The sequence below is a fragment of the Oncorhynchus keta genome, chromosome 4, assembly GCF_023373465.1.
Source record: "Oncorhynchus keta strain PuntledgeMale-10-30-2019 chromosome 4, Oket_V2, whole genome shotgun sequence".
Lineage (NCBI taxonomy): Eukaryota > Metazoa > Chordata > Actinopteri > Salmoniformes > Salmonidae > Oncorhynchus > Oncorhynchus keta.
The window spans coordinates 11,394,696-11,421,091 of NC_068424.1; the positions used below are offsets into that span (position 1 = coordinate 11,394,696).

At 43.8% G+C, this 26,396-nt stretch overlaps 1 protein-coding gene and 2 long non-coding RNA genes across 6 annotated transcripts; 2 read left to right on the forward strand and 1 right to left on the reverse strand.

Annotated features, from left to right (window-relative positions):
• The first annotated feature begins 867 nt into the window (after positions 1 to 867).
• LOC118373697 (uncharacterized) lies at positions 868 to 25,782 on the forward strand. Of its 3 annotated transcripts, none has more exons than XM_035759906.2 (6): positions 868 to 952; positions 3,236 to 3,264; positions 3,418 to 3,482; positions 3,597 to 3,756; positions 13,934 to 14,066; positions 23,928 to 25,782. In XM_035759906.2, exons 3-6 carry the CDS (start codon positions 3,445 to 3,447, stop codon positions 24,146 to 24,148), a joined length of 552 nt encoding a protein of 183 aa, XP_035615799.1. In that variant the 5' UTR covers positions 868 to 952; positions 3,236 to 3,264; positions 3,418 to 3,444; the 3' UTR covers positions 24,149 to 25,782. The 3 variants fall into 3 exon arrangements, with proteins under 3 accessions (XP_035615799.1, XP_035615800.1, XP_035615798.1); XM_035759907.2 differs by having other exon boundaries at positions 904 to 968; XM_035759905.2 differs by lacking the exon at positions 868 to 952 and adding an exon at positions 959 to 1,296.
• Positions 6,534 to 7,122, forward strand: LOC127916973 (uncharacterized). Of its 2 annotated transcripts, none has more exons than XR_008096798.1 (3): positions 6,534 to 6,597; positions 6,734 to 6,801; positions 7,074 to 7,122. It is a non-coding gene; the product is annotated as an uncharacterized LOC127916973 (long non-coding RNA). The 2 variants fall into 2 exon arrangements; XR_008096797.1 differs by lacking the exon at positions 7,074 to 7,122 and adding an exon at positions 6,938 to 6,986.
• On the reverse strand, positions 19,806 to 22,770 carry LOC127916967 (uncharacterized). Its single transcript, XR_008096795.1, has 2 exons — positions 22,558 to 22,770; positions 19,806 to 19,965 (listed from the first exon to the last, which is right to left on the reverse strand). It is a non-coding gene; the product is annotated as an uncharacterized LOC127916967 (long non-coding RNA).
• Positions 25,783 to 26,396: the final 614 nt, after the last annotated feature.

Below are 26,396 nucleotides of genomic sequence, written 5' to 3' on the forward strand. Positions count from 1 at the left end.
ATCGCCCGCAGCAAGAGCAACATCATTGATATATAAAGAGAAAAGAGTCGGTCCGAGTATTGAACCCTGTGGCACCCCCATAGAGACTGCCAGAGGACCGGACAGCATGCCCTCCGATTTGACACACTGAACTCTGTCTGCAAAGTAGTTGGTGAACCAGGCATGGCAGTCATTAGAAAAACCGAGGCTATTGAGTCTGCCGGTAAGAATATGATGATTGACAGAGTCGAAAGCTTTGGCCAGGTCGATGAAGACGGCTGCACAAGTACTGTCTTTTATTGATGGCGGTTATATCGTTTAGTACCTTGAGCGTGGCTGAGGTGTTAACTAAATTACTCTTGAGTAATAAGTCGATCATCATTTTTACATTCACCCAGTTTTATATTACCAGATTTGTAAATGTGAAAACGTGTTCATCATCTTGATCACAACTACCTTGGGTAATGTTTGTCCTGTTCTTTCTCTAAGCTCAGGTTTCCTTACTGGCTTATTTTACTTATATATAACTAGGCAAGTCAGTTAAGAACAAATTCGTAATTACAATGACGGCCTACCCCGGCCAAACCCGGGAAATGCTGGGCCAATTGTGTACCGCCATATGGGACTCCCAATCACGGCCAGTTGTGATACAGCCTGGAATCGAACCAGGGCCTGTAATGACACCTCTAGCACCCCTCCCCCCCAAAAAAAGTTATAAAATCCACAAGTATTTTTCATTATCTTCCTGGTTTATCGGGAGTAAATTTTCAAATACTCCCTCTCAAAGAGATGACATCTTTCATTACAGGAAGGGTATTTTCCACACTGTTACAAGCGGCGTCAAAGGTAGTGGGTGTGGTATGTAGTGACGCAATGCTATTGACGTTTCATGTGGGGCGTTTCTTGTTGTAACTTCAGTCTGCAGCTTGAGCTTCGCCCCTAACCTCATTGCTGACCAGCACAGCGCTCAAACGTGAGTAGCAGTCAAGGTAGGATGGTGAAACAAATGGATAAATAAAGTGCCGTTTTTTTTTTTGGTTTTTTAACTTTCGGGCTTCGAACTATGTTTAAATTCTGATTTTTTTCGGGGAGAGGAACGATTATACACTACAGAAATTGACAGGTAGTTGGATTACCTCTCGGCATTAGGATAACATCAAACGGTGTTTGATTAAATCGTTGATGCTAAGCTAGCTGGCTTACATGAGCTATTGTACTGTAAACCACACAGGCGGCTAAAGGAAAACAACAAGGCTTGGCGAGCCGTTTCTGGATGATATAACGTTAGCTAGCTAGCTACATTACTTGGTTGACACGGTAAGTTGTTAGTTATATTTAGCCACGAATACTTCAACCAGATTATTGTCATGTCTTTTAATATAGCTAACGTTACCATTGTATTAACTAAATAGCTGGTTAGCTACGTTTTAGTAGCTAAGTAGCCAACTGACCATAACTAGCTACGTTAGCTACCCTTTCTTGTAAGAAGTGTTTGCTAACTAACAGTTAGCTGCTCTTTTAGATTGGAAATGCAACACCTGCTGTAACTAGCTAACGTCTAGGCTGCTTTTGATATCTACAGCTAGCTAGTTTCCTAGCTGGCAGTCGTTTTTTATACTGTAGTTAACAGTTAACTAGAATTGAGTAGCTAGTTCATTATCCCTTCTTACATAGTTTTTTTTTCGCTCGCTATAAGCGCTTAAACGAGTTAAGCTATTAAAGCGAAACCAACTTGTAAATGTGCAGACTGCCTCAATTTATATAGCTTGAGAAAATATTTATTATACTTTTTTTTTGTGCTACAGCGATACTTAAATTAACTCCCAATACATTTCAATGGCAATGAAATTGCCATGGATTTATGGGCAGAAATCTGGGAAATGTGGTCTCTTCTGTCACGATTTACGCTATCAATGTAGTTAACAAACCAACGATGAGATGTTCAGACTGACCCAACGTAGATGGCGTGTGTTTATACTTTTGATAACATTTTATACTTTTTTGATATATAGCCATTTTAAATCTTAATAAAACCTCCGTAGTCTTGAATGGGAAATATTTAGACTTGCCACTGCTCTTCTTACACTGTTTAAACTATCAACGCAAAACTAACCCTTTATGTTCAGACTGACCCAATTTCGAGAGCTTGCGTTCAGGTTTTAAAAATATTTATATATATTTTTTTAATTAGAACCATTTTAAAATGTGCATAAATTAACATGGGTTTGAATTAGGAACAGTCATAGTGGTAGCTATGTAACTAACTACTCCTTGGCCAATTACGCTATAAGACCAACTTTAAAACATTCAGCCAATCCTAACTTCAAATTCTTCAAGATCTTTATCAACTATAATTGTACAAATTAGCGTAAAGTATCCAACCCACAGTAACTCTTAAACCATTTCATTGTAGAGACACCAAACCAACTTTCAAATGCTCAGGCTATCCTAAATTGTAATTATTTCAAACTTCTATCAACTATAATTATACATATTTGCGTAATCAGCAACAGTAACTCTGAAACTGTTCAAGCTAGAGATACTAAACCAACGTCCTCATGTTCAGGCTATCCTAACTTTGATCAGCTATAACTATACAAATGTTCATTAATTTGTATAAATAACTCACCACAGTAACTATTCAAACTAGAGACACCAAACCAACTTTCACATGTTGGTTGGACTTTTCTAGGTTTCTAATTTGATGTTGGGTTTGTTTCTCACCCTGAGAGTAGTGCAAGGGCCAGGAGAAACTAATCCATGGTTCAGTTTGCTTTACACAGCTGCTACAAACGTAGCTAACAATCAATGGGGGTGTGTATGTGTGTTTTGTTTTAAAATGGCTAAATCACCTTTAAGTGATTGGAATTGATTTCAGGAGATTTTAACTTTTTTTTTTGTTACATGCTCACATTCCCAAATCACTTCCATTGATTTTTAGCTTATGGTGCCTAAATGTAGCTGATGTTTATAGTGTCTGTTTAAGGAACCACACTACTTTCAGGATTAGGAAGTTGTAAATAGTGAACTACTTCTTTTTAACTTGTTATTTACAGTTATGCTTTCAGTTGTTGACAGGCAAGCTAGCTACATGGATTATGAAGCTAACATTAAATTCATTGTTTAGGGAACTATCTAAATAACAGCCTGTAGTTTGAAGTGCCTCTTCTGAGAGTTAAGGGTGTTTACAGCCACATAATATATATTTCATCGGATGTTGAACTGTTGCTCACATTGTGCCACATGTCTCTTGCAGATCAAAGGGGACTCGTTTATTCTTCAGAGGTGAGAGGTAGTCATGGACAAAGTGGAGTTTTTATTCAAGTGTACTTCGTCATGGTTTACAGTAAACCATTTATCTCAGCCATCTTATTTCAGAATAACACATACTGGGCTGTGCCTCAAATGTCTAAACACGACTTTGGTTTTGTGTTTCAGGCACCGTCGTTTTTTGACCATGATCTGATGCCTAGTGATCTCAATATGGAGTTGTACTGGTACATGTAAGGAACTTTTAATTCTTATTTTCACTTTCATACATTTGACTCTGTGTTTTGAACAACGTTGAGATCAACATAAGACATTCTTTGCTGCTACTGTTTATCTCTCTCTTCCAGAGTGGTCATCATATTCATCGTCATCAAGATCTTCTTCTATGTGTGCTGGTACCGCTCGCGTCAGAGACAACTGGCCGCGTACCTCAACAACCCTCGTAATTCGCAGATAGTTATCGTGGGAGGGAGGGCCTACCTGCATCAGATGTGTGAGAGACAGAATGTAAGTAGCAAAGACAGACCACAAAACACAGGCTGAGCTGATATTCATATACAATGACATGATTTGGCAACCAATTTTAGTTTTTGTAGGGATGGCTCTCACCCTGTCTGAGGGTTGGCTCTCACCCTGTCTGAGGGTTGGCTCTCACCCTGTCTGAGGGTTGGCTCTCACCCTGTCTGAGGGTTGGCTCTCACCCTGTCTGAGGGTTGGCTCTCACCCTGTCTGAGGGTTGGCTCTCACCCTGTCTGAGGGTTGGCTCTCACCCTGTCTGAGGGTTGGCTCTCACCCTGTCTGAGGGTTGGCTCTCACCCTGTCTGAGGGTTGGCTCTCACCCTGTCTGAGGGTTGGCTCTCACCCTGTCTGAGGGTTGGCTCTCACCCTGTCTGAGGGTTGGCTCTCACCCTGTCTGAGGGTTGGCTCTCACCCTGTCTGAGGGTTGGCTCTCACCCTGTCTGAGGGTTGGCTCTCACCCTGTCTGAGGGTTGGCTCTCACCCTGTCTGAGGGTTGGCTCTCAACCTGTCTGAGGGTTGGCTCTCACCCTGTCTGAGGGATGGCTCTCACCCTGTCTGAGGGATGGCTCTCACCCTGTCTGAGGGATGGCTCTCACCCTGTCTGAGGGATGGCTCTCACCCTGTCTGAGGGATGGCTCTCACCCTGTCTGAGGGATGGCTCTCACCCTGTCTGAGGGATGGCTCTCACCCTGTCTGAGGGATGGCTCTCACCCTGTCTGAGGGATGGCTCTCACCCTGTCTGAGGTTGGCTCTCACCCTGTCTGAGGGTTGGCTCTCACCCTGTCTGAGGGTTGGCTCTCACCCTGTCTGAGGGTTGGCTCTCACCCTGTCTGAGGGTTGGCTCTCACCCTGTCTGAGGGTTGGCTCTCACCCTGTCTGAGGGTTGGCTCTCACCCTGTCTGAGGGATGGCTCTCACCCTGTCTGAGGGATGGCTCTCACCCTGTCTGAGGGATGGCTCTCACCCTGTCTGAGGGATGGCTCTCACCCTGTCTGAGGGTTGGCTCTCACCCTGTCTGAGGGTTGGCTCTCACCCTGTCTGAGGCCTAAATTTAACAACCGCCACCTGCCAAATGTGGGTAGATTTTGGCATTGGCAGGTAAGATGTCTATTTCACCAGCATTGTTGGTGGGTGTTCAGGGCTCCTCACTGGGAGCCTTTCACTCACATTTATGAATAAAAATAGTAAAGTATGATCACATGTAAAATAAATTCCGCAGATGCTGTTTTCAAAGTAATTATGCCGTTTTAAAAAAAATAGTTGGTAAATCAATCACACATGGTCGAAGAATTATAAATCCTACATAGCCTACTCCATCCCATGCTGTAACACTGCCTGGCTGGGGGCTGTGCGCACCTGAAGAGCTGAGTGAAAGATACATTTTTAGAAGCGCTGTGCACAGGCATAAACTTTTATCTAATTTACTTGAAACGAACGTCTACTGAAGTGAGACTTTGTCCTTGTGTTTCTTGGCTATTTGCATTGTTTTGTTCACAAGCCAGGTTGTGTTTCTATGTTTGACTTTCAACTGCTAGAGAAGAGAAGACCACGCTTCTACTAGGCAGACTTAATCTCACAGGCACAAACATGACTCCAGTCGTGCTGCCACGGTAACCTCCCGCCCTTAAAGTGGTAGGTGAAAATTTGTTTCATCCGTGATATTTTGGCTAAAAAACTGGTATAATAAATATAGTTACCACATTAGTTACTTCTTGCTAGTACTACATTTGATTGTTTTAGAAACATTACACAGCATGTTTTGCCTAGTTAAATAAAGGTTCAATAAAATAATGTTGAGATAATTTGTGGCTAAAAATATTTTGTCTGGTACAAAAACATGAGTGGCTGGTAGATTGTTAAATGGACCAAAACATTTGGCTCTCAGGCCCACATTGTGAGAAAATAAATGGGGAAGTAGCCCTGCTGTTTCGGGTTATTCTGAGACTCACATTGTTTTTGCTCAGTCATGCACAAGGAAGCATGTCCTATAGACCCTGGTTCCAGTCATGCACAAGGAAGCATGTCCTATAATATAATAATAATAATAATATATGCCATTTAGCAGACGCTTTTATCCAAAGCGACTATAGACTCTGGTTCTAGTCAGGGAAGCATGTCCTATAGACCCTGGTTCTAGTCATGCACAAGGAAGCATGTCCTATAGACTCTGGTTCTAGTCATGCACAAGGAAGCATGTCCTATAGACTCTGGTTCTAGTCAGGGAAGCATGTCCTATAGACCCTGGTTCTAGTCATGCACAAGGAAGCATGTCCTATAGACTCTGGTTCTAGTCAGGGAAGCATGTCCTATAGACCCTGGTTCCAGTCATGCACAAGGAAGCATGTCCTATAGACTCTGGTTCTAGTCAGGGAAGCATGTCCCATAGACTGGTTCTAGTCAGGGAAGCATGTCCTATAGACTCTGGTTCTAGTCAGGGAAGCATGTCCTATAGACTGGTTCTAGTCAGGGAAGCATGTCCTATAGACTCTGGTTCTAGTCAGGGAAGCATGTCCTATAGACTGGTTCTAGTCGGGGAAGCATGTCCTATAGACTCTGGTTCTAGTCGGACTCTGGTTCTAGTCGGGGAAGCATGTCCTATAGACTCTGGTTCTAGTCAGGGAAGCATGTCCTATAGACTCTGGTTCTAGTCGGGGAAGCATGTCCTATAAACTCTGGTTCTAGTCAGGGAAGCAGGTCCTATAGACTCTGGTTCTAGTCGGGGAAGCATGTCCTATAGACTCTGGTTCTAGTCAGGGAAGCATGTCCTATAGACTCTGCTTCTAGTCAGGGAAGCAGGTCCTATAGACTCTGGTTCTAGTCAGGGAAGCATGTCCTATAGACTCTGCTTCTAGTCAGGGAAGCATGTCCTATAGACTCTGGTTCTAGTCAGGGAAGCATGTCCTATAGACTCTGCTTCTAGTCAGGGAAGCAGGTCCTATAGACTCTGCTTCTAGTCAGGGAAGCAGGTCCTATAGACTCTGCTTCTAGTCAGGGAAGCAGGTCCTATAGACTCTGCTTCTAGTCAGGGAAGCATGTCCTATAGACCCTGCTTCTAGTCAGGGAAGCAGGTCCTATAGACTCTGGTTCTAGTCGGGGAAGCATGTCCTATAGACTCTGGTTCTAGTCAGGGAAGCATGTCCTATAGACTCTGCTTCTAGTCAGGGAAGCAGGTCCTATAGACTCTGGTTCTAGTCAGGGAAGCATGTCCTATAGACTCTGGTTCTAGTCAGGGAAGCATGTCCTATAGACTCTGCTTCTAGTCAGGGAAGCAGGTCCTATAGACTCTGCTTCTAGTCAGGGAAGCAGGTCCTATAGACTCTGGTTCTAGTCAGGGAAGCATGTCCTATAGACTCTGCTTCTAGTCAGGGAAGCATGTCCTATAGACTCTGGTTCTAGTCAGGGAAGCATGTCCTATAGACTCTGCTTCTAGTCAGGGAAGCAGGTCCTATAGACTCTGCTTCTAGTCAGGGAAGCATGTCTTATAGACTCTGGTTCTAGTCAGGGAAGCATGTCCTATAGACTCTGCTTCTAGTCAGGGAAGCATGTCCTATAGACTCTGGTTCTAGTCAGGGAAGCAGGTCCTATAGACTCTGGTTCTAGTCGGGGAAGCATGTCCCATAGACTCTGGTTCTAGTCGGGGAAGCATGTCCTATAGACTCTGCTTCTAGTCAGGGAAGCAGGTCCTATAGACTCTGCTTCTAGTCAGGGAAGCAGGTCCTATAGATTCTGGTTCGAAGAGTCCCATAAGGTTGCCCTTTCAGTGGTGTGTGTCAGTGTGTGGGGGAAGAGTTATTTGCTTTCCTTGCTGCTTGGTGGTTAGATGAGTCACTTTCCACAGTGAATGACTGACTAAGAATGGGATGCTTTCTCACTGTCGATTACTCAACTTCCCACCCGTCCTGTGGTTAACAGCAGTTCCGTGGGTGTGGTGTGTGCACGTAACACACGGACTTGCTTTTTGAGGATTCGGCAAAAAAATATATAACGGTTTTAAAAAAAAATTGCCATAAATTGCATTGTGGGTTGAATGATTTAATAACACATAGTAAAATAATTAAAAATGGTCACTGATTATCTCTTATTAGTCTCTAGCTATCATTTATTCACATTAATTTACTTAAATATTTTGTTTGTGTTTTGGTGACCTTATTATTTCATAAATAAAATCCCAAAGATGGTAGACTGTCCATTTCTGCATATCACTTATTAATAAACCATCCTTTATTCACAGTACTTTAATATTATATTGCAGTTGAGGTCTGTTATTTATATATGTGTATTTATAACTTATTATTTAATTCCAAGTCTTCTAATCTCTGCTCTGGCAGTAGCAGCCAGCCAGCCATCCATCTCTGTGGTCCCTAAAGAGTCATCCTATTTATGCTGAATAACAACTATCAACTATCAATTAAAAAAACCAAGTGCTCCCTCTCGTGTGCCACTCGATCTGTCCCGCCCTCTGGGTCATCACTAGTTACCACAGGTAATTTCTACAATTTATCTTCTTAAAAATGTATTTTAAACCTTACCTTTAACCACACTGCTAACTTTATAATAAGACCAAAAGGCTAATATTTGTTCAAGAATTCTTACGATATAGCCAATGTTGACTTTGTAGCTGTGATATCTAGAAGAAACCCCTTAATCTCCTTGTCTGTCTGCCAGCCCCACAGGCTTGCCTGGGCAAGAACCATTGAACAGGCATCTATAGGAACAATGGATTGCTGCCATTTATAGTTAAATACCACTTTTTCTGCACTTAACTTTGGTGTAAACTACAATTTCCTACAACGTTCTATAGTTTATTCTTTATTTGATTCACTCTAGAGAAACGGCGTTGTCAGCGCAGAAGAAAAACTAAACAGAATTCAAATAATTCAACTGACGTCAGTCAATTAGTTATTTAAAAAAAAAAATAGAAGACATTTCGGCAATAGCTCAGCACTCGTATATGCGCATGTATGTGGGTATCAGTCATTGTTTGTGTGCGCTTATAGTACCAGTCAAAGGTTTGGACACACCTACTCATTCAAGGGTTCTCCTTTATTTTGGCTGTTTTCTACATTGTAGAATAATAGTGAAGACATCAAAACTATTAAATAACACATATGGAATCATGTAGTAAACAAAAAGTGTTAAACAAATCTAAATATATTTTATTTTTGAGGCTTCAAAGTAGCCAGCCTTGATGACATCTTTGCACACTCTTGGCATTCTCTCAACCAGCTTCACCTGGAATGCTTTTCCAACAGTGTTGAAGGAGTTCCCACATATGCTGAGCACTTGTTGGCTGCTTTTGCTTCACTCTGCAGTCCAACTCATCCCAAACCATATCAATTTGGTTGGTGGATTGTGGTGGACAGGTCATCTGATGCAGCACTCCATCACTCTCCTTCTTGGTCAAATAGCCCTTACACAGCCTGGAGGTATGTTGGGTCATTGTCTTGTTGAAAAACAAATGATAGTCCCACTAAGTGCAAACCATATGGGATGGCGTATTGCTGCAGAATGCTGTGGTAACCATGCTGGTTAACTGTGCCTTGAATTCTAAATAAATCACTGACTGTGTCACCAGCAAAGCACCATCACACCTCCTCCTCCATGCTTCACGGTGGAAACCACACATGCAGAGATCATTCGTTCACCTTCTCTGCATCTCACAAAGACACAGCGGTTGGAACAAAAAATCTCAAATGTGAACCCACCAGACCAAAGGACAGATTTCCACAGGTCTAATGTCCATTGCTCGTGTTTCTTGGCCCAAGCAAGTTTCTTCTTATTGATGTCCTTTAGTAGTGTTTTTTTGCAGCAATTTGACCATGAAGGCCTGATTTACGTAGTCTCTGAACAGTTGATGTTGAGATTAGAGGTCGACCGATTAATCGGAATGGCCGATTGTTTTCATAACAATTGTTTTCATAACAATTGGAAATCTGTATTTTAAAAAATATATATACCTTTATTTAACTAGGCAAGTCAGTTAAGAACACATTCTTATTTTTCAATGACGGCCAAGGAACGGTGGGTTAACAGCCTCGTTCAGGGGCAGAACGACAAATTTTCACCTTGTCAGCTTGGGGGATTCAATCTTGCAACCTTACAGTTAACTAGTCCATCGCAATAACGACCTGCCTCTCTCTCATTGCACTCCACAAGGAGACTGCCTGTTACGCGACTGCAGTAAGCCAAGGTAAGTTGCTAGCTAGCATTAAACGTATCTTATAAACAATCAATCATAATCACTAGTTAACTACACATGGTTGATAATATTATCTAGCGTGTCCTGCGTTGCATATAATCTGACTGAGCATACAAGTATCTAAGTATCTGACTGAGCGGTGGTAGGCAGAAGCAGGCGCATAAACATGAATTAAAACAGCACTTTCGTGCATTTTGCCAGCAGCTCTTTGTTGTGCGTCAAGCACTGCACTGGTTTTTGACTTCAACTCCCGAGATGAGGTGGGTGTAACCGAAGTGAAATGGCTAGCTAGTTAGCACGCTCTAATAGCGTTTAAAACGTCACTTGCTCTGAGCCTTCTAATAGTTGTTCCCCTTGCTCTGCGTGGGTAACGCTGCTTCGATGGTGGCTGTTGTCGTTGTGTTGCTGGTTCGAGCTCAGGGAGGAGCGTGGAGAGGGACGGAAGCTATACTGTTACACTGGCAATACTAAAGTGCCTATAAGAACATCCAATAGTCAAAGGTTAATGAAATACAAATGGTATAGATGGAAATAGGCCTATAATTCCTAGAATAACTAGATCCTAAAACTTCTTACCTGGGAATATTGAAGACTCATGTTAAAAGGAACCACCAGCTTTCAAATGTTCTCATGTTCTGAGCATGGCACTGAAATGTTAGCTTTCTTACATTTACTTTCTTCTCCAACACTTTGTTTTTGCATTATTTAAACCAGATTGAACATGTTTCATTATTTACTTGATGCTAAAAAAAAAAGATTGATGTATTATTTAATAGAAAGTTAAAATAAGTGTTCATTCAGTATTGTTGTAATTGTCATTATTACAAATAAATGTTAAAAAATCTGCCGATTAATCGGTATCGGCTAGTTTTGAGCCTCCAATAATCTGTATCAGTATCGGCGTTAAATTCATTATCGGTCGACTTCTAGTTGAGATGTCTGTTACCTGAACTCTGAAGCATTTATTCTGGCTTCAATTTCTGAGGCTGGTAATTCTGAACCTATCCTCTAAAGCAGCGGTAACTCTGGGTCTTCCATTCCTGTGGCCGTCCTCATCAGAGACAGTTTCCTCATAGCGCTTGATGGTTTTGTCAACTACAAGAAACTTTCAAAGTTCTTGAAATGTTCTGTATTGACTGACCTTCATGTCTTAATGTAATGATGGACTGGTGTTTCTCTTTGCTTATTTGATCTGTTCTTGCCATAATATGGACTTGGTCTTTTACCAAATAGGACTATCTTCTGTATGCCAACCATACCTTGTCACAACACAGCTGATTGGCTCAAACGCATTAAGAAGGAAAGGATATCCACAAATTCACTTTCAACAAGGCACACTTGTTAATTGAAATACGTTCCTGGTGACTACATCATGAAGCTGGTTGAGAGAAGAGTGTGCAAAGCTGTCAAGGCAAAGGGAGGCTACTTTGAAGAATCTCAAATATAAAATATATTTTTTATTTGTGTAACAATTTTTTGGGTTACTACATGACTCCATATGTGCTATTTCATAGTCTTGATGTCTTCACTATTAATCTACATTGTAGAAAATAGTAAAAATAAAAACCCTGGAATGGGTAAATGTGTCAACCTTTGACTGGTACTGTGTGTGTGAGAGAGACCTTTCTAAAATGTCAGGGCTCTGGCAGGCCTCAGAACTCGTGTGAAGCAGTGTAAGGGTCACAGTGAATGTGTGAGAGCCAGTGTTGGAGTTGGTTTGTCTACAGGTGACTGTCTAGCGCTTGTCAAATCTAACAAAAGCCTGTGAAAGTCTGAGCCAATAGGAACAGCTAAAATGGTTAGGGAAAGAGAAGAGGTGAGCCATAATAGTTCCCCTAATCTCAAGCATTCAGAAATCTGCCTATTAAATCAAAACAAATGATTAAAAAAAATTGTATTGGTCACAAGCGAAATGCTTGTTTCATTTTAAATGCAATTCTATCCATTTTTAGATATGTAAACAGTTTAGTGGTAAGAAAACGTTCCCATCTTTCCTAAGATTCCATGGAACCTTTGAGAAGAGGAACTCCTCATCTTGTTTCCTGGAGGTTTCAAAGTGACGTTCATTCAACTTTCCCCCTCTGCATTCCTTTTGTTGTGCTGGTCAGGGACTCCCAAAATGCCAACTGTTACCTTGTTTTGTGGTTTATTGTCCTCTGTGGACTAATATCTCCAGAACTATTGACCCGTGACTTTTGATAGCTGACGCTTTGATGTTTTCATAAAAAAGTCTGGGAGAAGACTTCAATACTCAGATTGCATTATACAAACTCTGACATCAGTCCTCCTTCCAGTACGCTCTGCCTTCGTGTTATACTGCTTCCAGGTGTTCTAGGAAGACGCCATTTCCGTGAATCAGAACCCTGGCTCCATGAATTTTTAAAATGTATTTGAACCTTTATTTGACTAGGCAAGTCAGTTCAGAACAAATTCTTATTTTCAATGACGGCCTAGTGCCTTGTTCTGGGGCAGAACGACAGATTTGTTTTCCCTTGTCAGCTCGGGGATTCGATCTTGCAACCTTTCGGTTACAAGTCCAACGCACCAAACCACTAGGCTACCTGCCTCCCCAATCAGAACCCCTGGCTCTGTGAATCGGAGCCCTGGCTCCAACATTCTGAGGGAACACATTCATCATCTCTCTCTCCAACTTGACTCTGCGGTGCCTACATTTGAATAGATTCTCAAGTGAATTTCCATACTAGCCTGGCCTATGCGTCCTTCTAATTGACTGTCTAGAGAGAGCAGTGTTATGCTAAGCACTAGTGCTTGAAGGACTGTAAATGCTATGCTTACTCAAACAAGCGTCTCAAAGTTTCAGGGCCCCAAGTCGTTAGACTACTTTCAGAGTGAATGGTCTTCTAACTAGCTCGACATGCACACCATACCAATGATGCTTTATTGCAGTTCCTGCCATTACCTGAATCAGTATAGGTGCCTTTGTTTTCCAGGTGGGCTTTTTAGGCTATTTATAGTGTCAGGAGTGGCTTTCTCATAGCAGAAATGTCTCCATTCTAAGAATGAGGTATGTTGTGGTTAAGGGGAGATTCCAGGCTCTAGCTAGCTCTCGTAGGAAGCTGCCCCCAGTAATGACATTACTGCAGCTGCTTTACAATTCATCTGATTTGAAGATGCAGGAGACAATGCACACACAAGCCACTTCTGGCTTGGATTCTGTGTTTGGACCTGAAACGGCTCTATTAGGTAACCAAGTTCAAGTAACTAGGTCATTGTAGAGGAGAAGTTAGGCTGTAATTAGAATGTAGTGTGCTCTGGACAGAACAGGACCCAAGTATAATTGAGTGTTGTAACCCTGTGATTCCATCCTTCTCAGCCACACCCCAGTGAGCTAGCTTTAATGACCTGTTGCTGTTCACTCCAAGCCTCCACTGTCTCAGTGCTTTAGTACAATCCCTCTCTGGCTCTCCTCCCCCTACTTTTCTTTCTCTTATCTCCCTTTAGTCTTCTAGTCTAAACCATGATGCTCCCTGTTTATATTTTAATGGAATGTGCATGCAGCGAAGAGGCCCCAGAGCCAGCCATAACTCCAGCAGACAGGCAGCAGCCCCTCTGAAAGGTTCCTGGAGAGAGGCCAGAGGGTGGGGGGGGAGAGAGGCCAGGGTGAGACCAGGGGGTGGGGAGAGGCCAGGGTGAGACCAGAGGGTGGGGGGGGGGAGAGAGGCCAGGGGGAGACCGTGGGGTGGGGAGAGGCCAGGGGGAGACCAGGGGGGGGAGAGAGGCCAGGGGGTGGAGAGAGGAGAGTAAGGAAAAAGGAGCCATTTGGGACGCAGGGAGCTGCAGGGTGTAGATTCTCTTTTACCCACCAGTGAGCTTTAGATTCTTTCTTCATCGTCACGCTTCTGTTGAGCTCCAAAAGTAAGTGTGTGTGTGTATGTGTATACGCTCAGTGCGCCTATGTGTTTTTGTGATGATAATTCCTGTTCTCTCTCTCCATGTCTCTCCCCAGACGTCTATCTGGCCCAGTTGGTATGGGGTTCAGGATGAGGGATCAATGGGCGAGTCTTCTGCCTCACTCCCCCCGGCAGCAGTATCCTTCTCTCACCTGGACATGCCACCACCATACCAAGCTGTCTCCGGAGGTAACACACACACACACAGGATATGGTTAGGTGAGAAGATGGCTCTGCAGGAAATGGATCAAAGAAACACCACCTAAGGTCATACTTGTCTTTTCTTAAGAAGGGGCTGCACCTGGGGGCTTGAGCCTTGAGGCAGCCTTGGAGAGCAGGGGGGCTTTGAGGCTTCCTTAGAGGGCAGGGGGGCTTTGAGGCTTCCTTAGAGAGCAGGGTGCCAAGCAGGGTCTTACTCATTAGTGCATACCGTAGCAAAAACATTTTGCGTTAGAAAACTGCTTTCCTTTTTGGGCAAGTTTAGGTAGCTCCTTCCCTTTTCTGTCTGTTTGGTTCCTAGTGACCATAACCCAGGAGAGAATATGCCCACATCTCCCAGGATAATAGCCCTGCTTGGCTGGCTCTGTGGTACCACTGACAACAGGCTCGTTTTAACCCCGTCACAACCACACTTGCTGCCAAAGGGGGAGTATTCTACCCCTGTTGAAAAGAGCGATTGTGCACATCCAGACTGAACACAAGAGCTGGGCAGATGAGTCCCAGAAGGGCACTTTAGTGATGACACCCTTATTTAGATCAGGATGGTCTTTTGTCAGTTTGAAATGTTTTCACAACTAACTGATGCTAATGTTTTTTTTTCCACCTGTCCCACTCCTGTGTGATTCCATTAGTGGAACCTGACCATGTTTGTTGTTGCTGAGACACGACACTAAAGGAACAAAGGAGGTCAAGAAATAAACCTGTTGTAGCTAGCCCCATTTAAAATGGTGGAGGGCTTCCCTGCTTGGCTTCACGATCACCTGCCAACACCTCACCCTCAGTGACTGGGTCTGCTGTAGTAAAGACCGCCTCACCCTCGGTGACTGGGTCTGCCGTAGTAAAGACAGCCTCACCCTCGGTGACTGGGTCTGCCGTAGTAAAGACCGCCTCACCCTCAGTGACTGGGTCTGCTGTAGTAAAGACCGCCTCACCCTCGGTGACTGGGTCTGCCGTAGTAAAGACAGCCTCACCCTCGGTGACTGGGTCTGCCGTAGTAAAGACAGCCTCACCCTCGGTGACTGGGTCTGCCGTAGTAAAGACAGCCTCACCCTCGGTGACTGGGTCTGCCGTAGTAAAGACAGCCTCACCCTCGGTGACTGGGTCTGCCGTAGTAAAGACAGCCTCACCCTCGGTGACTGGGTCTGCCGTAGTAAAGACAGCCTCACCCTCGGTGACTGGGTCTGCCGTAGTAAAGACAGCCTCACCCTCCGATCTCTTCATGATCACAGAGCCACCGCCACCTCCCCTCACACTGGAAGCAGGGTTAAACCCACAGTGTCCTGGTCGACTTTCTTTATAAACACATTGCCATAAGTACCTGTTTTATTCAACTTTTCACCTGCCCATTGCTTTAGCTTGTGCTTCCTCCTGCCCGTTGCTTTAGCTTGTGCTTCCTCCTGCCCATTGCTTTAGCTTGTGCTTCCTCCTGCCCGTTGCTTTAGCTTGTGCTTCCTCCTGCCCGTTGCTTTAGCTTGTGCTTCCTCCTGCCCGTTGCTTTAGCTTGTGCTTCCTCCTGCCCGTTGCTTTAGCTTGTGCTTCCTCCTGCCCGTTGCTTTAGCTTGTGCTTCCTCCTGCCCATTGCTTTAGCTTGTGCTTCCTCCTGCCCATTGCTTTAGCTTGTGCTTCCTCCTGCCCCAATCCTAAAGGGGAAATGTTGTTGCACCAGCCCATACGTCCATCACCAATAAATACACAAGGACACACAGACACTACAAGCAGCACATCATCAATTAATATATGAACACGTTTCTTTTTTTAGATTCATTGATGTGCCGCTTTTGTCTGTGTCCTTGTTTTTATAGTGTGTTTATTGGTGATGGCTGTTATGGGCTGGTGCCTTTTGGGGATTATTTAAATTACTTTCTTAACCACTAGTGGGGGGGAATGCAAAACTGATCCAAGATCAGCGTCTAGGGACAACTTCACCCTACACCGGTTCTAGCCAGCTCACTGAACAGGAACCGGATGTCGTACGGGAGGACATACAGTGACTTCAGAAAGTGTTCATACCCCTTGACTTACAGCCTGAATTCAAAATGTCATGAATAAATAAAACATGACCCATCTACACACACTACCCCATAATGACATGAAATACAGATATCTAATTTACATACGTATTCACATCCCTCAGTCAATAGTTTGTAAAAAAGCATATTTGGCAGTGGTTACAGCTGTGAGTCTTTTCTGGGTAAATCTCTTCAGAGCTTTCACACCTGGATTGTGCAATATTTGCCCATTTTCAAAATTCTTCCAGCTCTGTCAAATTGGTTGTTGATCATGGCTAGACAGACATTTTCAAGTCTTGACATAGATTTTCAAACCGGTTTGTCTCAACTGTAACGAGGCCACTTAGGAACGTTCGCTGTTTTCTTGGTAAGTAACTCCAGTGTAGATTTGGCCTTGTGTTTTAGGTTGTTGTCCTGCTGGAAGGTGAATTAATCTCCCAGTGTCTGTTGGAAAGCAGACAACCAGGTTTCCTATAGGGTTTTGCCTGTGCTTTAGCTTCATTGAGTTTCTTTTTTTTTATCCTGAAAAACTCCCCAGTCCTTAACAATTACAAGCATAATCATAACCTGATGCAACCACCACTATGCTTGAAAATCTGGAAAGTGGTACTCAGTAATGTGGTTGGGTTCAACCCCATTTAGTCGACTGGTCGATTGTTTGGTTGATAGGTTGTTGGTCGACTCCTTTCTTTAGTGGAGCAGTAGCAAAAACTGGACTGATCCATTGTGGGGATGCCACAGTTCATCACTCTTAAGACGTGCTACTGCAATTTATATATGGTTGTATTACATAGGAACAGTGTTGCAACACTAATACAATATTTGATACCAAATGTTTTTTCTCCAACGTTTGATAGCGGTCGCTGTCCGCGGTTCTGAAATATCAGTGTGCTGTTGAATTGGCGTCTTTTCCTAGACCATGTTGCTATGTGGATAATGGCAAAGTTAACCAGCGTATTGGGGTTGAGAACAATGTGGTGGAGACAGCAGCAGAGTTAGATGACAAAACAGGCCATGCCTTACTGTCTTAAGAAAAGTCAGGAGAGCGGAAACCACAACTTAATTAGGTCTATAATCAATAGCCTAACTGTTAAATGTCGCTGGCTTTATAAATCGTCCACCTCTACTGAAATAAGACGGATCCTGCTTCTGTTGTCTGACTGTTCGGGTTGATAGCCTACTAATATCGTGAGCACCGAGCCTCGTGCAGTAATTTCACATTTGGATCTTTTTAATCTATGCTGTAACAAAGGTTTACTCTGTTCTTTCATTGTTAGACCAGTACCATCTGGTATTGTTTATGTAGTGTTTACACTTCTAAATTGACAGAAATTATAATAATATCCCTCCTTTTTCCTTGATCTCCTTATTATTATGATCATCGTTAACCACCATCGAGCTGTTGGACTAAGAGCTCTTCCTGTTTATTCTTAATTCCGTAACTTACTTATACCTATATTTCAATACTTATATAGGCTTCTGTATCAACCATTCATGATGTGAAATGCAATCAAGATTTAAGTTTTTTTAAATAAAACAAAAGCCACCATTGAACAATTAGCGTAAACAATACATTTGTCTAAACCGTTCGATGGCGGGAAATGACATTCCCAAATGAATGCGGCTGTTTTTAGTCTTTGCTATAATAAAGGCTTTACGGAAATGAAAATAAAGTTACAACAGACTTTTTGGTATCCGTATTTAGTGTTTTTATTTAGTCTTTACTTTGTTCCAAACAATGATATTGTAATCGAACAGCACCTGTTTGGCACACAGGCCTTTAATGTCTGCAGCACTCGCACCATACCTCTTTGTCTTTATCTCCGGTATTTTCCACAACTAGTCAAATTTATTCCACACATCTGACTTCCCCTTTGCCTCCTGCGCAACCAGTAAACATTCCCCCGTTTCGGGTTTATTTGTCACGTCCTCTGCATCCGTTTTGCTGTCAGAGTTCAGAGTTTATAACTAATTTATTGATGTGATTATGCTGTAGGTCAGGCCCTATTGGTCACGTGGATGCCAAACAGACACGTGACACGTAAAGAAAGCAAGGGTTTTAGGGAATGTGTTGCCTAAGCAAATAAGGCTATTCGGTAACACCGCTATTTCTGACTGAAAAGTTGTAATTTTGTTATAGCTTCCAGCAACACGTTCAGCGCCAGGCACACTGATGTTCTGTGGTGGTCGCTGTAGCAGGGAGGAGAGAGAGGGAACATTACATACTGATATTCTGTGGTGGTCGCTGCAGCAGGGAGGAGAGAGAGAGAACACATTACATACTGATATTATGTGGTGGTCGCTGTAGCAGGGAGGAGAGAGAGAGAACACTACATACTGATATTCTGTGGTGGTCGCTGTAGCAGGGAGGAGAGAGAGAGAACACTACATACTGATATTCTGTGGTGGTCGCTGTAGCAGGGAGGAGAGAGAGAGAACACTACATACTGATATTCTGTGGTGGTCGCTGTAGCAGGGAGGAGAGAGAGAGAACACTACATACTGATATTCTGTGGTGGTCGCTGTAGCAGGGAGGAAAGAGAGAACACTACATACTGATATTATGTGGTGGTCGCTGTAGCAGGGAGGAGAGAGAGAACACTACATACTGATATTCTGTGGTGGTCGCTGTAGCAGGGAGGAGAGAGAGAGAACACTACATACTGATATTATGTGGTGGTCGCTGTAGCAGGGAGGAGAGAGAGAGAACACTACATACTGATATTCTGTGGTGGTCGCTGTAGCAGGGAGGAGAGAGAGAGAACACTACATACTGATGTTCTGTGGTGGTCGCTGTAGCAGGGAGGAGAGAGAGAGAACACTATACATACTGATATTCTGTGGTGGTCGCTGTAGCAGGGAGGAGAGAGAGACAACACTATACATACTGATATTCTGTGGTGGTCGCTGTAGCAGGGAGGAGAGAGAGAGAACACATTACATACTGATATTATGTGGTGGTCGCTGTAGCAGGGAGGAGAGAGAGAACACTACATACTGATATTCTGTGGTGGTCGCTGTAGCAGGGAGGAGAGAGAGACAACACTATACATACTGATATTCTGTGGTGGTCGCTGTAGCAGGGAGGAGAGAGAGACAACACTATACATACTGATATTCTGTGGTGGTCGCTGTGATATTCTGTGGTGGTCGCTGTATATACATACTGATATTCTGTGGTGGTCGCTGTAGCAGGGAGGAGAGAGAGGGAACACTACATACTATTATGTGGTGGTCATACATACTGATATTCTGTGGTGGTCGCTGTAGCAGGGAGGAGAGAGAGAACACTACATACTGATATTCTGTGGTGGTCGCTGTAGCAGGGAGGAGAGAGAGAACACTACATACTGATATTATGTGGTGGTCGCTGTAGCAGGGAGGAGAGAGAGAACACTACATACTGATATTATGTGGTGGTCGCTGTAGCAGGGAGGAGAGAGAGAACACTACATACTGATATTCTGTGGTGGTCGCTGTAGCAGGGAGGAGAGAGAGAACACTACATACTGATATTATGTGGTGGTCGCTGTAGCAGGGAGGAGAGAGACACACTACATACTGATAAGCAGGGAGGAGAGAGAGACAACACTATACATATGTGGTGGTTGTAGCAGGGAGGAGAGAGAGAACACTTACATACTGATATTCTGTGGTGGTCGCTGCTGTAGCAGGGAGGAGAGAGAGAGAACACTACATACTGATATTATGTGGTGGTCGCTGTAGCAGGGAGGAGAGAGAGACAACACTATACATACTGATATTCTGTGGTGGTCGCTGTAGCAGGGAGGAGAGAGAGACAACACTATACATACTGATATTCTGTGGTGGTCGCTGTAGCAGGGAGGAGAGAGAGAACACTACATACTGATATTCTGTGGTGGTCGCTGTAGCAGGGAGGAGAGAGACAACACTATACATACTGATATTATGTGGTGGTCGCTGTAGCAGGGAGGAGAGAGACAACACTATACATACTGGTGGTGGTCGCTGTAGAGGGAGAGACAACACTATACATACTGATATTATGTGGTGGTCGCTGTAGCAGGGAGGGAGAGAGAGAGAACAATTCTGTGGTGGTCGCTGTAGCAGGGAGGAGAGAGAGAACACTATACATACTGATATTCTGTGGTGGTCGCTGTAGCAGGGAGGAGAGAGAGAGAGAACACTACATACTGATATTATGTGGTGGTCGCTGTAGCAGGGAGGAGAGAGAGACAACACTATACATACTGATATTATGTGGTGGTCGCTGTAGCAGGGAGGAGAGAGAGAACACTACATACTGATATTATGTGGTGGTCGCTGTAGCAGGGAGGAGAGAGAGAACACTACATACTGATATTCTGTGGTGGTCGCTGTAGCAGGGAGGAGAGAGAGAACACTAGATATTATGTGGTGGTCGCTGTAGCAGGGAGGAGAGAGAGACAACACTATACATACTGATATTATGTGGTGGTCGCTGTAGCAGGGAGGAGGAGAGAGTGGTGGTCGCTGTAGCAGGGAGGAGAGAGAGACAACACTATACATACTGATATTATGTGGTGGTCGCTGTAGCAGGGAGGAGAGAGAGACAACACTATACATACTGATATTATGTGGTGGTCGCTGTAGCAGGGAGGAGAGAGAGTGGTGGTCGCTGTAGAGGGAGGAGAGAGAGAACACTATACATACTGATATTATGTGGTGGTCGCTGTAGCAGGGAGGAGAGAGAGAACAGATATTATGGAGGGGAGGAGAGAGAGAACAACATATTATGTGGTGGTCTATACATACTGATATTATGTGGTGGTCGCTGTAGCAGGGAGGAGAGAGAGACAACACTATACATTATGTGGTGGTCTGATATTACTGATATTATGTGGTGGTCGCTGTAGCAGGGAGGAGAGAGAGAGAACACTACATACTGATATTATGTGGTGGTCGCTGTAGCAGGGAGGGAGAGAGAGAGAACACTACATACTGATATTATGTGGTGGTCGCTAGCAGGGAGGAGAGAGAGAACACTACATACTGATATTATGTGGGTGGTCGCTGTAGCAGGGAGGAGAGAGAGAGAACACTATACATACTGATATTATGTGGTGGTCGCTGTGGTCGCTGTAGCAGGGAGGAGAGAGAGAGAACACTATACATACTGATATTATGTGGTGGTCGCTGTAGCAGGGAGGAGAGAGAGAAACACTATTGATATTATGTGGTGGTCGCTGTAGCAGGGAGGGAGAGAGAACACTACATACTGAGAGCAGGGAACACTACATACTGATATTATGTGGTGGTCGCTGTAGCAGGGAGGAGAGAGAGAGAACACTACATACTGATATTATGTGGTGGTCGCTGTAGCAGGGAGGGAGAGAGAGAACACTACATACTGATATTATGTGGTGGTCGCTGTAGCAGGGAGGAGAGAGAGAACACTACATACTGATATTATGTGGTGGTCGCTGTAGCAGGGAGGAGAGAGAGAGAACACTACATACTGATATTATGTGGTGGTCGCTGTAGCAGGGAGGAGAGAGAATATTATGTGGTGGTCGCTGTAGCAGGGAGGAGATACATACTGATATTATGTGGTGGTCGCTGTAGCAGGGAGGGGAGAGAGAGATATTATGAACACTTACATACTGATATTCTGTGGTGGTCGCTGTAGCAGGGAGGAGAGAGAGAACACTATACATACTGATATTATGTGGTGGTCGCTGTAGCAGGGAGGAGAGAGAGACAACACTATACATACTGATATTATGTGGTGGTCGCTGTAGCAGGGAGGAGAGAGAGACAACACTATACATACTGATATTATGTGGTGGTCGCTGTAGCAGGGAGAGAGAGAGAACACTATACATACTGATATTATGTGGTGGTCGCTGTAGCAGGGAGGAGAGAGAGAGAACACTACATACTGTAGCAGGGAGGAGAGAGAGAAACACATACATATTATGTGGTGGTCGCTGATATTATATTATGTGGTGGTCGCTGTAGCAGGGAGGGAGAGAGAGAACACTACATACTGATATTATGTGGTGGTCATACATACTGATATTATGTGGTGGTCGCTGTAGCAGGGAGGAGAGAGAGAACACTACATACTGATATTATGTGGTGGTCGCTGTAGCAGGGAGGAGAGAGAGACAACACTATACATACTGATATTATGTGGTGGTCGCTGTAGCAGGGAGGAGAGAGAGAACACTACATACTGATATTATGTGGTGGTCGCTGTAGCAGGGAGGAGAGAGAGAGAACACTGTGGTGGTCGCTGTAGCAGGGAGGAGAGAGAGACAACACTATACATACTGATATTCTGTGGTGGTCGCTGTAGCAGGGAGGAGAGAGAGAGAACACTACATACTGATATTATGTGGTGGTCGCTGTAGCAGGGAGGAGAGAGAGACAACACTATACATACTGATATTATGTGGTGGTCGCTGTAGCAGGGAGGAGAGAGAGACAACACTATACATACTGATGTTCTGTGGTGGTCGCTGTAGCAGGGAGGAGAGAGAGGGAACACTACATACTGATATTATGTGGTGGTCGCTGTAGCAGGGAGGAGAGAGAGACAACACTATACATACTGATATTCTGTTGTGGTCGCTGCAGCAGGGAGGAGAGAGAGACAACGCTATACATACTGATGTTCTGTGGTGGTCGCTGTAGCAGGGAGGAGAGAGAGACAACACTATACATACTGATGTTCTGTGGTGGTCGCTGTAGCAGGGAGGAGAGAGACAACGCTATACATACTGATGTTCTGTGGTGGTCGCTGTAGCAGGGAGGAGAGAACTGGTGCCAGTCACTCGCTGTCTTTAAAAAAATTAGCGTATCAAGTCTGAGCCACGCGGCACAATCAAAACAATTGCTGTCGGACTCCCTCTCGTCATTTGTGTGTCTTAATTATTTAATCAAAAAGTGTGCTTAAAGCATCAGACAAGCTCAGGGCATATAGTTGATTTGATTAAAATACCATAGGATGTGTCTATGTGAGGAAAAAATACACGTTTTAACATTTCAACCAATCGATTGGTCAAAAAAATGTTTTATTTTGTTTCCTTTTCACTCTCAATTAGGTTATTATTGTGATGTAACTACCATGTTGATCCATCCTCAGTTTCTCCTATTACAGACATTAAACTCTAACTGTTTTAGTCACCATTGGCCTCCGTGGTGAAATCCCTGAGCGGTCTCCTTCCTCTCCGGCAACTGAGTTGGGAAGTGACTGGGTGTATTGCTACACCACCCAAATCGTAATGAATAACTTCACCATGCTCAAAGGGGGATATATATTTTTCTTCTTCTCTCATCTACCAACCCCTCTTTGCGAGACATTGGAAAACCTCCCTTTGTAGTTGAATCTGTTTTGAAATTCACTGCTCGTCTGAGTGACCTTTATAATTATCTGTGTGTGTGGAGTACAGAGATGAGGTAGTAATGTTAAATACTATGCACACAGAATCTATGCAACATATTATGTATAACTTGTTCAACAACTTTTCACTCATTAACTTATTTAGGTTTGCTGTAACAAAGGGTTTGAGTGTGTGTTGACTAAGGTGTAAACATTTCAGAAAACATCATTCCACTTTGACATTATGGGGTGTTGTGTGTTGGAAGGTCAGTGACAAACATCTCAATTTTAAATTTCAGGCTGTAACTCAACCAACTGTAGAGAAAGTCCAGGGGTTTGAATACTTACCGAAGCCACTGTCGTGTGCAGCCGACCAAGGACACATTCTTTAGTTGCTTTCCCTGTTGACTGCACTCAACGTTCACTTCAGTTCCTGTATTTCTTCTTACTGAACTTTAACCTCTGACCCCACAGCGGATGACCTGAAGCCTCCTCCGTACAGCGAGGTTGCCCAGAGCGACGACGTCGACGCATCTCTCCTTGCCCCCCTCCCCATTCTCCCTCCCCCTCTCTTTGAGGGTGAAGACTCTGCCAGCATCATAAGCGAGGCCCCGCCTCCATACACCCCCAGCCCCAGCCGGCATGAGCGTCCTGTCAACCCCAGCCAATCACATTCAGAGGACCGACTCAACTAGACCAATCGAACCCTGATGCTGACTGACTCTTTACCTCCTTTCCAAGTGCTGCCTTCTAACCTCAGCGATCCCTGCCAGCTATGCTCTCACTAAACCGAGAGGGCAGACTATGTTTTCTAGTTTTTAAAAAGGTTTGTTTTCTATTTTCTACTGTCTGAAAGTGATTTATTGTGATCATGGATATGATAAATGAATAAAAGATCATGTGGTGGAGATGATGGGAGTTTGACTCTGCTATACCACTGCTCCTCTCTGGAACACCCCACTGCCTCATGGGAAGGAGAGATGTACACAACCGCCAGCAACGGAGAGGAGAAATGTCTCAATAATATCTGATATCCAATGAGTCCATAATGGCGTTTAGTGCTGCGTCCTCTAGCCCAGTGCTCCCTATCAGAGGTGTGTATCCGCGGCCCTCTCAGAACCAACTCAAACACTGTTCTACAGATCTTTAGAACGTCCAGCAGTGTTTTCCTTGGCGTGTTAGAGAGGGGTGTCAATTAATTTCCAAGTTATCTACTGAAAAGAATGTTGGAAATAAACTACTTGATCATAATGTTTATACTACAATCATGATAATGAGTAGTGTCTACAGTCCATCGTAGTGTCGTCATCTCGTCACTATCTGGCTTGGTTAGAACCTACACCTGTAGAATGATGTCCTTTTGTGTTATTGTCTCACCCTGTCGGCTAGGAGTTTTTCCTCAACCAAACCTTCCGGACCGTAAAGCCTATAACTAGGATCCGTAGGGTTTTTCCTGATCAGGTCATGTACTCAGGAGAGACTCTTAAGGCCTCGTCCACTCCGGTCACTGAATATGGGAGATGTCATGTGATTTACCATAACCCCCATTGGAGCGTATAGACTATAGTTATGTCCCAATCACATCTCCTTTCTCCCTAAGGGTGCATTTTGTTCTCTTCGCTGATTTGAAAGGAAATGGAAACTAGTTTTTAGATGGAAACTCCCTCTAGCTCATCCCTCTACCAATCCAATGCTTTATGAGAAAGAGTGAATTATTCAGGAGAAATGAGATATTGGGACGCACCCTAAGTATCCCAGGAGGAGATAAGGTGGTCTACGAGGACTCCTCTCCAGAGCTAAGGGGCTTCACGATGACCCCACAAACAATAATAATGGTGTATGTGTGGTGTGAAGTACTATGGGAAAGTTTACCGATGAGACCCATTTGAAAGGTGTCCATAAGGGTCGAATGGTTGGCGATTGAGTTTAAGATGACTTTACATGTTATTGTTACATGATTGTCCTTAGTTTTGTGATAACCTCTCGGTGTCTGTCCTTTCCAGTTTCCTAACCTCGCCTCATTGGCCTTTACTCTATACAGTTGTTAGTATTGAGTTACTTCATTCAACATCTCTGCACAATAGTTGGAACCAAATAAAGACCGACACCTTGATTTACACACTTCGTAATATAGCAGGTTTCTGTCCGTTTAACCAGCTAGGTTATTTAAATAGTTTTTGTTTTCATGTTCATTCCTGTGGTTTAAATGCTTGTCAAACCATCCCAAACAGGTGTGCGTTTATGGGGTTTGATTCTGCATTTTAGAGACTTGATTTTATTGTTGGGAAGTTTGGGGAGTAATTAATTGTACATTAAACATATGTTCATATCTCGTTTCTGGTGTGTCTGTCTTTTCACAGGTCAAAATGTAATTTTCACACTGAGGCCCGTTATTCTACCAACACTTCTAAAGGTTTCATCATTTGGAATCCATTGCTTTATTTTAATTCCTTCAAGTTTTGTTGATAATCGAGCTAATATTTCCTCCCCTCTAATGTCCACTATTCCACCTCAACCAGTATTGTTATTTTGAGCCACTAGGGGGGAGTATTGCTCCAAGTTTTATTTCAACCAAGCCTCTGTGGCAGAGCCTGCTCTACATGAACCACCTGTTGAAGATGTTTCTTATAAAGCTAGTCTATAGGGCCTCTGTAGACTGCTCTACAAGATGTTCCTTAAAGCTAGTCTATAGGGTCTCTGTAGACTGCTCTACAAGATGTTCCTTAAAGCTAGTCTATAGGGTCTCTGTAGACTGCTCTACAAGATGTTCCTTATACAGCTAGTCTATAGGGCCTCTGTAGACTGCTCTCCAAGATGTTCCACAGTGTTCCTTATAAAGCTAGTCTTTAGGGCCTCTGTAGACTACTCTACAGGATGTTCCTTATAAAGCTAGTCTATAGGGCCTCTGTAGACTGCTCTACAAGATGTTCCTTAAAGCTAGTC

Bases quoted from the DNA above. Each gene is read 5' to 3' on its own strand.
- LOC118373697 (XM_035759906.2), top strand. From the start codon at position 3,445: ATGCCTAGTGATCTCAATATGGAGTTGTACTGGTACAT. The intron at 3,483-3,596 runs GTAAGGAACTTT...TCTCTCTTCCAG, and splicing joins ATGGAGTTGTACTGGTACAT to AGTGGTCATCATATTCATCG. The intron at 14,067-23,927 runs GTAACACACACA...CTGACCCCACAG, and splicing joins ATACCAAGCTGTCTCCGGAG to CGGATGACCTGAAGCCTCCT.